Genomic DNA, 13,239 nt, shown 5'->3' on the forward strand with positions numbered 1-13,239 from the left:
ACTGCTGTCAACTTAGTGACAGACCCTGCGGCCACTCCAAACCCTGTGACAGATCCAACGGCCACTGTGACCCCTACGGTGGATTCTGCAGCCGCTCCAGTCCCAGCTCCTGCAGCCGCTCCAGTCCCAGCTCCTGCAGCCGCTCCAGTCCCAGCTCCTGCAGCCGCTCCAGTCCCAGCTCCTGCAGCCGCTCCAGCTCCAGCTCCTGCAACTGCTCCAGTCCCAGCTCCTGAAGCTGCTCCAGCTCCAGCTCCTGCAGCTGCTCCAGTCCCAGTTCCTGCAGTCGCTCCAGTTCCAGCTCCGGCCGCTACTCCAGTCCCAGTTCCTGCAACTGCTCCAGTCCCAGCTCCTGAAGCCGCTCCAGCTCCAGCTCCTGAAGCCGCTCCAGCTCCAGCTCCTACTGCTGCTCCAGTCCCAGCTCCTGCAACTGCTCCAGCTCCAACTCCAGCTCCTGTAGCCGCTCCAGCTCCTGTGGCCGTGTCAGAGAAACGAGCTGTAGCAGTGCAAGTTGACCCTGCAGAGGGCATTCCAACCCCTGTGGCAGACCCTGTAACAAAGTCAGAGAAACAAGCAGTAGCAGTGCAAGCTGCCCCTGTAGAGAAGGTGAAAATATGGTATAGAAATTCAAGTCGTTTAGAACGCAGAGAGTCTTCTGCCAATCCAGGTAAGGCTTCTGCCAAAACTAAGTATAGAGATGACGAAGATGATGACGACGCTGGGCCGTCAAGGATTCAGGAGGAGGAAGATGAGGATGCCGAAAGAGCAACAGTAACTACCCGAAGCCTAAACGAGCGCGAGCTACGAGATGTGCGAAAAGATTTTGGTCGCTGTATAGGTGAGCAGCTTGTCACCTGGCTGCTCCGGTGCTGGGACTCTGGAGCCAATTGTGTGGAATTAGACGGCAGGGAAGCCAAGCGGCTGGGATCCCTTGCTCGAGACGCCGGCATTGACAAAGCAATTGCAGATGGAGCACGACCCACCAGCCTCTGGAGGCGTCTCCTCTCAGCTGTGAGGGAAAGGTATCCCTTCAAGGAAGATATTTTATGTCTACCAGGCAAGTGGACCACTATGGAGAAGGGAATCCAGTACCTGAGGGAATTAGCCGTACGGGAAGTGATTTATGAGGATCCAGACCTCAAACAAACATCCACAGATCCAGATGAAGTCAAGTGTACACGACCCATGTGGCGGAAGTTTGTACGGAGTGCACCATCATCATATGCCAGCTCATTGGCAATAATGGCCTGGAAAGAGGATGAGGAACCCACAGTGGGTGAAGCGGCTAAACAACTCCGGCAGTACGAAGAAAGTCTCTCCTCTTCCTTACAGGCCTGCGTCTCAGCTGTGGAGAAACTTTCTGAAAAGGTTCACCAACTTGAAGAGAATCTATTGTCCTCCCCACCTGAACCAACCAGTGCCCACCGACCAAAGGAGAACACTTGGGAGAAACTTTCTGAAAAGGTTCACCAACTTGAAGAGAGATTATTCTCCTTCGCACCTGTACAAAGCAGTGTCTCAGCTGTCAGGGGTAGGCGTTCACCCACACAAGGAAGACGATATGGTGGGTACTCACCCCGTGCCACCCTGTGGTTTTACTTACGAGACCATGGAGAGGACATGAGAAAGTGGGATGGAAAATCTACCGCGACCCTAGAGGCACGGGTACGTGAGTTGCAAAAGAAAACAATCAGGAAAAAGGGATTCTCCGAAAAGTTTGCTGCTCCAACTTCCAGCAGACAGTCCTTCAAACACAGAAACGAGGAAGATTCTGACCAGGATTAGGGGGGCCCTGCCTCCAGCCAGGGGGAGGAAAGGGACAATCGAGTTTATTGGACTGTGTGGATTCGATGGCCTGGCACATCACGCGCACAGAAGTATAAGGCTTTAGTAGACACCGGTGCACAATGTACTATAATGCCATCGAGCTATAAAGGACCAGAGCCCATCTATATTTGTGGAGTGACAGGGGGATCTCAGCAGTTGACTGTATTGGAGGCTGAAGTGAGTCTGACTGGGAATGAGTGGGAAAAGCACCGCATTGTGACTGGTCCGGATGCTCCATGTATCCTTGGCATAGACTATCTTAGAAGAGGATACTGCAAGGACCCAAAAGGGTTCCGGTGGGCTTTTGGTATTGCTGCCTTAGAGACAGAGGGCATTAAACAATTATCTACCTTGCCTGGTCTCTCAGAGGACCCCTCTGTTGTGGGGTTGCTGAGGGTCGAAGAACAGCAAGTGCCAATTGCTACCACAACTGTGCACCGGCGGCAATATCGCACCAACCGAGACTCCCTGATTCCCATCCATAAGCTAATTCGTCAATTGGAGAGCCAAGGAGTGATCAGCAAGACTCATTCACCTTTCAATAGTCCCATATGGCCAGTGCGAAAGTCTAATGGCGAGTGGAGACTAACAGTGGACTATCGCGGCCTGAACGAAGTCACGCCACCACTGAGTGCTGCAGTGCCGGACATGCTGGAACTTCAGTATGAACTTGAATCGAAGGCAGCCAAGTGGTACGCCACAATTGATATCGCTAATGCATTTTTCTCCATCCCTCTAGCAGCAGAGTGCAGGCCACAATTTGCCTTCACTTGGAGGGGAGTCCAATATACTTGGAATAGGCTGCCCCAGGGGTGGAAACACAGCCCTACCATTTGCCATGGGCTGATCCAGTCTGCACTAGAGCAGGGGGAAGCTCCTGAACACCTGCAGTACATCGATGACATTATTGTGTGGGGTGACACAGCAGAGGAAGTTTTCGAGAAAGGGAAGAAAATAGTCCAAATCCTTCTGAAAGCCGGTTTTGCCATAAAACAAAATAAAGTCAAAGGACCTGCACGGGAGATCCAGTTTTTAGGAATAAAATGGCAAGATGGACGTCGTCAAATCCCAATGGATGTGATCAACAAAATAACAGCTATGTCTCCACCAACTAACAAAAAAGAAACACAGACTTTCCTAGGTGTTGTGGGGTTTTGGAGAATGCACATCCCAAATTACAGTCTGATTGTAAACCCACTCTACCAAGTAACTCGTAAGAAGAATGAGTTTGAATGGGGCCCTGAACAACGACAAGCCTTTGAACAAATCAAGCAGGAAATAGTCCATGCAGTAGCCCTTGGGCCAGTTCGAACAGGACCAGATGTAAAGAATGTGCTCTACACTGCAGCCGGGGAGAACGGCCCCACCTGGAGCCTCTGGCAGAAAGAACCTGGGGAAACTCGAGGTCGGCCTCTGGGGTTTTGGAGTCGGGGATACAGAGGATCTGAGGCCCGCTATACTCCAACTGAAAAGGAGATATTGGCAGCATATGAAGGAGTTCGATCTGCTTCGGAGGTGGTCGGTACTGAAGCGCAGCTCCTCCTAGCACCCCGATTACCGGTACTAGGCTGGATGTTCAAGGGAAGGGTCCCCTCTACGCATCATGCAACTGATGCTACATGGAGCAAGTGGGTTGCACTGATTACTCAGCGGGCTTGAATAGGAAACCCCAGTCGCCCAGGAATATTGGAAGTGATCATGGACTGGCCAGAAGGCAAATACTTTGGGATATCATCAGAGGAGGAGGTGGGTCGTGCTGAAGAAGCCCCACTGTACAACCAGTTGCCAGAGAATGAAAAGAAATATGCCCTGTTCACTGATGGGTCCTGTCGTATTGTGGGGAAGCATCGGAGATGGAAGGCTGCTGTATGGAGTCCTACGCGACGAGTTGCAGAAGCTGCTGAGGGAGAAGGTGAATCGAGTCAGTTTGCAGAAGTGAAAGCCATTCAGCTGGCTTTAGACATTGCTGAACGAGAAAAATGGCCAGTTCTCTATCTCTACACCGATTCATGGATGGTAGCAAATGCCCTGTGGGGATGGTTACAGCAATGGAAGCAAAACAACTGGCAGCGTAGGGGCAAACCTATCTGGGCTGCTGCATTGTGGCAAGATATTGCTGCTCGGGTAGAGAACCTGGCTGTGAAAGTACGCCACGTAGATGCTCATGTGCCCAAGAATCGGGCTACTGAAGAACATCAAAACAACCAGCAGGTGGATCAGGCTGCTAAGATTGAAGTAGCTCAGGTGGACCTGGATTGGCAGCATAAAGGTGAATTATTTATAGCCCGATGGGCCCATGACACCTCAGGCCATCAAGGTAGAGATGCAACATACAGATGGGCTCGTGATCGAGGGGTGGACTTGACCATGGACGCTATAGCACAGGTTATTCATGACTGTGAAACATGTGCTGCAATCAAGCAAGCCAAACGGTCAAAGCCTCTTTGGTATGGAGGACGATGGCTGAAAGATAAATATGGAGAGGCCTGGCAGATTGATTACATCACACTCCCTCAAACTCGCAATGGCAAGCGCCACGTACTTACAATGGTGGAAGCAACCACCGGATGGCTGGAAACATATCCTGTGCCTCATGCTACCGCCCGGAACACCATCCTGGGCCTTGAAAAGCAAGTCCTATGGCGACATGGCACCCCAGAAAGAATAGAATCAGACAATGGGACTCACTTCCGAAACAACCTTATAGACACTTGGGCCAAAGAACATGGTATTGAATGGGTGTATCACATCCCCTATCATGCACCAGCCTCCGGGAAAGTTGAACGATACAATGGCCTGTTAAAGACTACCTTGAAAGCAATGGGCGCTGGGATGTTCAAAAACTGGGATACGCATTTGGCAAAGGCCACCTGGTTAGTCAATACTAGGGGATCTACCAACCGAGCTGGACCTGCCCAATCAAACCTGTTACGTACTGTAGATGGGGATAAAGTTCCTGTAGTGCATGTAAAAAATATGCTGGGTAAAACAGTCTGGGCTACTCCTGCCTCAGGAAAAGGCAAACCTATTCGTGGAACTGTTTTCGCTCAGGGACCTGGATATACTTGGTGGGTGATGCAAAAGAACAGAGAGGTCCGGTGTGTACCTCAAGGAGATTTAATACTGGGTGAGAATAGCCCATGAACTGAATTGCACCATGTTAAATAGTATATTATACTGTATGTTATCACTACCATGATTACTATAGGTGACTAATTAGAATGTATGGAAAAGAGTGTAACCTGAGCATGACATAAATGGTATGGAATAAGGGGTGGATAGATGTCCTGGTTTCAGTTAGCACAGAATTAATTTTCTTCCTAGTAGCTGGTGGAATGCTGTGTTTTGGCTTAGAATGAGAAGAGTGCTGATAACACCCCGATGCTTTAATTGTTGCAGAGCAGTGCTTATACTAAGCCAAGGACATCTCAGCCTTTGCTCTGTCCTGCCAACAGGCAGGCTGGGGGGTGCAGTAAGAGCTGGGAGGGGACAGACCCAGGACAGGTGACCCAAACTAGCCAAAGGGGTATTCCATACCATCTGACGTCATGCTAAACAATATATAGGGGTGGCTAGCCGGGGGGAGGGGGCCGGACTGCTCGGGGTTAGGCTGGGCATCGGTCAGCGGGTGGTGAGCAATTGCATTGTGCATCACTTGTTTGTACATACTATTATTACTTTCGTATTATCACCATTGTATCATCATTATTATTATTGTTATTATTATTTTGTTATTTTTTTTTTTTCCTGTCTTATTAAACTGTCTTTATCTCAACTCACGGGCTTCACTTTCCATTTCTCTCCCCCGTCCCAGAGAGGGAGGGGGGAGGGTGAGCGAACGGCTGCGTGGTGTTTAGCTGCCGGTCGGGTTAAACCACGACACTGTCCCTTCACAAAAGATCACTATGGAAATGAAGCATTTACCTACACAGCAGGAAGTGCCAGGGTGGGGAGGAGAAGACATCAGTCATAGGGGTCCAAAGGTCCTTTTATTCTTTTTTGGTAGTTTTTACCAACTTTTTCCTCACTCACCCCAGCTGTATGCAAATATAAAAAATAAACACCAACAATTCTGTCCAGTTCTGCTGTGCTTTTATATATATATATATATATATTAATTTTTTTCAATCGCCATTAAAAGGATCGCACCTTCTGATACAGACCATCTCTGACACCTGTACAAATAACTTATAATCCATCTACATCATTTACAACGGTACAGAGTCAACTCTGGACACCGCAGACCAAGCTCCAACCCAAAGTATGGTCTCATGGCTTTGTAAGTAGTAGCCAGGCATGCCAGGGGTGTGTGACCCCCCCAAAAAAATGAAGCCCCAAGGGAGCGGAGGTGTGAAGAGCCACTGCCACCCCCTTAAGCCCAAAGCTAGCATATGCAGCAGCTCATGGAGGAAGATGGTTGGTGCAAGAACGTGTTTCTTGACTTGTTCCCGAGCCTCCTCTACAAATTCAGTTTCCTTCAGGGCCAAAATGCTTGCTGACTAAGCCTGGAATTGGTGAGCACCAACAATTCTTGATTTGTGAGTGAGTGGAGGCAGAAAACAGTACTGAAGAGCTGCAGTTGCTGAGATCTTCTTGCGGGTTTGTGACTCCTGCAGGGGGATGCTAAGGCTGGGGACTGGAAATGACAATGTTGCTGTTGCCCAACATGATCTTTCAGCTGTTTGTGCTGGTTTGGTGATTTAATACTTTTGGGGACCTGGAGGTGCTTTACACTGCTATTTAACCCATCACCCACCCACAGCTTTGGACTTGCTTTACTCCCAGTAATGTATTTCAGTGCTGATTTGGGTCTGCATGGGGCATTCAAAATGAGAGTGAATAAACCCTGAGCTCGGGAACAAGAGGCAAAACGCCTCCTGTGCCAAGGTGAGCCTGAGGGACAGCAGTGGGGGGATTCCACTGTGGGGGGTCAGGGGAAGGATCTCCAGACACCTGGGTAGCGGTGGACACCTTGCTCCAGGCATGGGTGAAATGGCTCGGGGGGAGCGTTTCCCAGTATCCCCCATGTCGTTGCTGGCTGGGACTCCCCCTGCTGAAGCTGGCTCTTCTCTCACCTTCAGCATCTTTCCCAAGGAGGAACTGAGCTGTCCTCAGGAGGTTCCTGTCTGCCCTTGGTCACCACAGCCTTAAACTAGTTTGACTCCTGGTTGGCTACAGGAACTGAGCCCACACCAGCATTTCTCCGGCTGGCACAAGCCATCAGGGCTAACAGAGCACCACCTCATACTTGCAGAGCTGGCCTCAGGGACTTCCCATGGGTGACAGGCAGAGCTGGAGGAGCTGCTACACACACAGACAAAGCCAAAGGACACTTCCTTTGGGCGGGAGATCCAAGCAAGCACCTCTGAGTGAAGGCAACCCAGGTAAGGAGTTATCTGGGAGCTGAGACAGTAAAAAATGATAGTGTCATAGAAGGACTGATCCCAAATCCCTTCCAACATGAATTTCTGGAAGATTCCCTGGAGACACCCCAGATACCTCAGACCGCATTCAGAGAGTCAATAAATACACACCTCGTTTCTTCCATTATTTCAGTCATCCACAAGCTAGAATGAAGACAAGGCCTCTGACATGACCATCCATAAAAGTGGGTTAGGTGGAGCCCATCTGCAAATGAGGGGAGGGTTTCTACACCATGATAGCAGCAGAGGAAAGGAACAGAGAAGTCTTCCAGGTGTTCTGCTTCTCCATCGATCGCAGGAGGTTGCTTCTCAGAGCAAAATCTCGGCAACCTGAGCAGTTCTAGTCCAGTTCAGCACCGTCAAATATTGCACTAGATTTCCCACATCCCTGTTTCACACCATCTGTCTTTATCTTCTATAGCCCCTCTGAACCAACAGCAGGTTTCCCACTGGCTTCCTGCATTGGAAGTCTCACACACATGCACACACACTCCCAGTTGTGGTCGGGCTTGCAGCGAGGTTTCCTGGTTGAGTCAGGGGAGCAATTGCCGGTTTGCCCAAATACATCATCCTGTGCCAGAACTGAGTTTGCTGTGCAGAACCCAGCAAAACAATCCCTGATCGTCTGCCAGGGCAGGAGATACCACCATAATAAATATTACTAATAGCAACTGCTCTTTGATCCACAACACAGCACACACCATCACCTGAGCTGTATTTTCCTCAGTCATTTTCCTGAAATGAAAAAGCTCAAAGGTTTTTCCTGACTTGTGCAAAAGGCTGAAAACCTCAGCTCTTCAGGAAAGCTCTGCCCCTGGACAGGGGTCCTTGGCTGTGGTCACCACTGCCATTCACCAGCATGCAGCTGTCCTCCTTGAGCCCTCTCCACCTCTGCCTTTGCAGCTCTAGAAACACCATTATGGTCGTAAAATCACTGTTGGTGGCTTCTTAGTGTGTTTTCTTTTTCCATCTCTTCTTTGAGGACCCAGATGTCACATCTTTCACATCATCTTTTTCTCATTTGCTTCATTGGATGATGCCTGCAAACGTGTTGATGGGCAACAGCAGAGACTTGGGCATGTATTTCACAAGGCCCACATCCTCTGCTTCGTGCACGCTGGATTTCATTGTCCTTGTCTTTTGCAAGCAGTAGCTGGGCTCTAGGCAGGGCGACACTTCCACGCTGCAAGAGTACAAGAACACATTTACCACTCATGCGAACCTGCCCTTGAGGGCCAGAGTCTGAACTCAGACTAAACCTCAAGTCTCTCTGCTGCCTGCAGAGGAGGGCTGTTGTGCTGAGACACAGCTGCTTTTGTGCTTTCAGACTGGTTTTGGCTGGGAAGATGAGCTGCTGTATATTAGCATTTACCACAAAACCAGTGGCCTTAGCCTGGCTCACTTCAGTTCTCAGAAACTCACATTTTACCTATGCCCCACATGGCTTATGAAACACGAACCACAAACCCTGACTGTTCACTTCCAGCACATCATATGTCACTGCCACCACTATAGCCACAGCAATCCCTGCCCTTTTAGCAGGACTGAACTCTCCCCACACCTTCATATGCTTGAGATACCCCAGTGAGGACTGCAGTCAGTGTAGAGAGCATCAGCTCCACAAAACAATTTAGAAGATCTAAGATCTCGGATCTACCTTTCCTTCTACCATCTTAATGACAGCGCCTTACTTAAAGTAGAAGAATCCTTTTTTTTTTTTTTTTTTACATTACCACCCCAAAATGCAAAGGTAGGAGAGCACCACTCTGCCCTGCTTTCCCTGGAAAAGCAATGTATTTACCTATAGGTCTTTTATCAGATATATACCCATTAGGACTAGGACTCCATGGGGAAGAGCTCTTCCACATTGGAAGCCCTTCTTCCTGGGAGGGATGCAAGTTAATGGGTGAGGTGTGCAGAGCCTGGGACATGGGGCATCCTCACCTGATCACATTCCTGTAGGTTCTTCTGCTGTCCTTGTCCAGGCACACTGTGAAGGGCCTCTGCTCCGTGCTTCTGATTTTGATATCGCGTGTTTTCAACCTGTTTGCCACAGCCTGGATTGAGAAAGGAGGAAGAGCCCAGTGAGTGCTTCACTTCCAGGCCCTGTGCCACGCGGTGACTGGTGGTGTGTGCATGCTGGGTATGAAAGGGATAAATGATGCCTTTCTCTTTCGGTTTTAACCTCAGGTAGCTGATTAAAGATAGAAGTGTCTCTCTCTTCCACTTTCTGACATCACAACCTGGCCAAAGCTTGCAAGGGCAGACTTCGCAAACTGGCAAACTCTGCAGAGGTTGCAAGGCTTGGGGTGTCTCACAGGACACCTGGCCAGTTCTCCTGGGCCTTGGTGTACCTTGGTGGGCAGAGTGGGCCACAGCACCATGGTGTCTCCAAAAGCCGAGTGAAAACAAGCAAAAGAGTTCTGGCTATCTGGAAACACCAGCTGAGAAACTGAAGGCTCCAGGGCAACTCCAAATGTCCAAGGCACAATAATACAATAATATTGCAACCCAAACTGCAGAGACACACCCCCACAGGACAGCGTCTCATCTCACGTAAAACAAGAGGGACAGGAGCCCTGTTTTTCAGTCCTACCTCTTGCATATCTATTTCTCTGAGGTGCTGATTAGATTCACTGACATTCCTGCTTCCCTTTTATGCTTTGGTACAGCATTTCCCCAACAGCCTCGGTTCTGGTGGGCCCCGAAGTGGCTGACACAAGTGGTCTGGAGAGGACTCTGCTGCTGGAGCTGTGGAGCTAATGGGGTTGATCTCAGAACTACAGATCCCCTCCCCTACCCAAGCAGGGTCATGATGTCTGGGGCTAAGCCTTTTTTCTCCGCTTTGTCCCTTGGGTCACAGAATCCCGGTGACAGTTCAGTCCTTCAGGGTGTCCACATAATTTGATGTGGTATCAAGCAGCAGGGACAGTGCCTGGGGCTTTCACTTGAAAAACTGGACTTTTCCATGGAAAACCTTCTCAGCGCAGGATGGCCCCAGAACCTTCCTATCCCCATGGAGAGCTCCCCCTTTCCCATTGCAATAAGAACTTTCCATAAGGCTGACCCCTCCAGGGCCAGGAGCATCCACAGCTACTTACTGAAAATGATCGTCCCGACAAGTTGTTGATCTTAATGATTTCAGTGACGTTCACATTCAGACACAACAGATCTGCAACAGAAGCAGTGTGTTAGCCTTGAACAGTGGCACAATCTCAGCTTCAAACGGGGATGAAGCCTCATCCCATATCAGGTTGCCTGGGAGAGGGCCATGGGATGTGCTGGCAGAAGAGGAGGACTCCAGCAAGCTCTGTGGGCAGGGGTTTGCATGGGGTCATGCTCAGGGTGAAACCTCAAAGGCTGTGCTTCAGGCAAGGTGAAAGAGGAAGGCTGCAGCAAGAGGAAGGTGCTGCCAAGACCAGATTACGGTTAAGCAGAACCCCGGGTTACATGGAGCTCCATGCACGGCATTCATGAGAAAACACGACCACAGGCCATGGTGACACCAGCATTTGTACGTCACAGATTTAACCCCATTGCCCAGGCACAATTGGCACTAAGTACTATGGTCAGATTTACTCTGTGGAGCACCAGAAAACTCAGCAAACCTCCTTCACATGCTCCTAAGCCGGAGGAACCCACCTTCAGCCTCATCGGCAGGGATGGCCTTCATCACGAGGCCTGTGGAGCGCAGGGACGCCGACACCTCCTTTGCCCGCTCACTCACCACAACCTGCAGGAAAGGCTCTGTTAATTCAGCGGTTGTACCTGGGGAGCGTTGAGACAGTTTGTCACAAATACAGGGTTAGCTAACAGACTTTTAAAGTTCATCGGGACCTCTCTGTCCTCCCCCAGAGTGCAGTTCCAGGGGACAGGAGGAGGGCCTGATCACTGCTCTGGGGAGATCTGTGCCAGCTGTGTGGGCAGTGGTGTGTTGGGCTGCCCAAAGCCCCACTTACCTTCTTGTATGTTACTGCAAGATCTATGCCAGGGCCCTCCAGGGTTGTTTTCTTCTTGGTCAGGTTTAACTCTGCAAGGGAGGAACCAGGTTTCTCTGAACTGAGGTTTCTCTCATCCCACCTGTCTGCAGCCAGAGGAGAGTGGTCCTCCCGTGGGACGAGCCATCCCTCCGTCACACAGCAGCTGCAGGTGGGCACACCAGCCCCAGTCCTTGCCTACAGCAGCTGGGCTCTGTGCCCTCAAAAGGTCCAGTGAGTGAGATCCACGGACTCAGTATAGGGTCTGTGCCCAGCATCCACTGGATCAGACTGGGGTGTTGGATGCGACCAGCCTTCAAGAGCCCTTGTCCCATCACTGGCAACTCAAGAAAGCAGGATTTCTAACAGGGAAAATATCTGGAAAGGGGGATGTTTTTAAAGCTATCAGCTTGTTCTTTCAGCCAGAATAAAATGTTGGTCCAACCTCAGGGGGTCCTGGATCCAACCAAAGTCTCCCCTGTAAAACCTGGTTGACCAGGAGCCAGTGACCACAAGATGTCTCATTTAGACTGGCATCACTTGCCCAGGAAGGAGACAGAGGAGTTGAGGGAACCTCCTGCTCATTGAGGAATGAGGGCTGCTGCCCCATGGCCCCATGGCATGGCCTTGCTTTCTGCAGGCTGAGGATTGGGTGGAAGGGAGCTGGGGCAGGTGAAACCCCCCCAGGGTGGCAGTCCCAGCTGTGGGGCTCCACGAGGAGGAAACACACACCTCTGTGGGAGATGCTGTCTTGCACCTGGGCACACAGCTCGGTGAGGAAGACGTCCTCAGCTGGCTCCAGTGCTGGGTCATTGAAGAAAACCTAAAAGAGAGGAAAAACTCTTAAGAACACCTTGTCCTCAGTCACCCTGTGACATCACACTGCGGTCGTGACATGAGAAGGTTCTCCAGAGCACACAGGTGTGAAAGGGAATCTATGACCTCCCCATGGCAGCCAGGGGAATATGGGATGGAGAGATCTGATTTCTGAAGCCCAGGAGCATGGCAGACCTTGCCAGGGCACAAGGCAGTGGGCAGAGCCATGGGCAGTGTCCCTTGCCACTGGGTGTCACTGCACACTCACGGATGAGTCTGTCCCCAGCCATGCACCCAGAGGCAACCCACGTCAAGGGCAGCCTGACCACAGACTCTGGCTTAGCTTCAAGGCACGTAATTTCTCTCTAATACACCTAAATCAACTGGTCACTTAAGACCTATGTGTTATTTTTCTTTTCATGGGCTTGTTTTGAGAAAATATAGAGATTATGTCCTGGAGAGCTTCTGCTTACATCCAGCTCTTGTGGGGCTTGACCCTCACTTCCAAGAAAGTTCTCTGCAGCTGAAGAGGAACAGCGTGGTCTTAACTAAAAAGGCAAAACAGGCTCAGCGCTTCCAGAATCATACCCTGTATGACAGCAGGGTAGTTTAGGTGCCTCTATCTGAAAACCACATCTGGAGTCAGTTCCTCTTCCCCTGCTTGAGTCACCCACTCTCTCACTTGCTCTTGATTTCTGTCATGGAGGAGAAATGAGTAGAAAAATATTCAGAGAGAGAACAAAATCCCCCGCCACACAAGCTGAGGACCAGGCACTCCAGGTGTTTATAAGTTACATGTTATTAGATCAAGTCTGGGTGATGCTCTACCAGTAATTCCCAAAGCTCTTCCAGCTCTTTGCAAGCCATGTGCCAATTTGCCCGTGCAATTGCTGCTCCTTTGGTGCAATAGCTCACTGGGTTGGCCACAGTTAGATTAAAAGGAGATATGTGCATTGGTGTCACCTTAAGCTTTGACGGGGGAAAACTGCCAGAGATGGGGGGTTAGTATTTCATGACCAAATAGAGTAGTTCTTTGCTCTCGTAACAAGTGCCAGGTCTCACTCTGATACCATTTCAGAGAAAAGCTGGCAGGAAACAAAGAAAGACAGCATTTCAGGAAACCCTGCAAAGCCCCTACAAGGTATAGCAAGATTTTAGAAAAGCCACCCTGAAAACTCCTGTTTGACCACAGCATCCAA

At 50.1% G+C, this 13,239-nt stretch overlaps 1 protein-coding gene across 5 annotated transcripts in view; it reads right to left on the bottom strand.

Moving 5' to 3' along the window:
* Positions 1-5,894: 5,894 nt before the first annotated feature.
* The window catches only part of PIK3R6 (phosphoinositide-3-kinase regulatory subunit 6), a 31,529-nt gene continuing 24,184 nt past the window's right edge, over positions 5,895-13,239 (bottom strand). For all 5 annotated transcript variants that reach the window (XM_084492366.1, XM_084492368.1, XM_084492367.1 and 2 more), the window contains 6 exons: positions 11,957-12,047; positions 11,207-11,277; positions 10,890-10,980; positions 10,349-10,419; positions 9,192-9,304; positions 5,895-8,430 (listed from right to left, as the gene is read on the bottom strand). In XM_084492366.1, coding sequence (XP_084348492.1) covers positions 8,274-8,430; positions 9,192-9,304; positions 10,349-10,419; positions 10,890-10,980; positions 11,207-11,277; positions 11,957-12,047 — 594 coding nt within the window. In that variant the 3' untranslated portion in view covers positions 5,895-8,273. The remainder of the gene's footprint in view (positions 8,431-9,191; positions 9,305-10,348; positions 10,420-10,889; positions 10,981-11,206; positions 11,278-11,956; positions 12,048-13,239) is intronic.

The sequence above is a fragment of the Aythya ferina genome (genome assembly GCF_964211825.1).
Source record: "Aythya ferina genome assembly, chromosome: 18".
In the NCBI taxonomy this organism is placed as follows: Eukaryota; Metazoa; Chordata; class Aves; order Anseriformes; family Anatidae; genus Aythya; species Aythya ferina.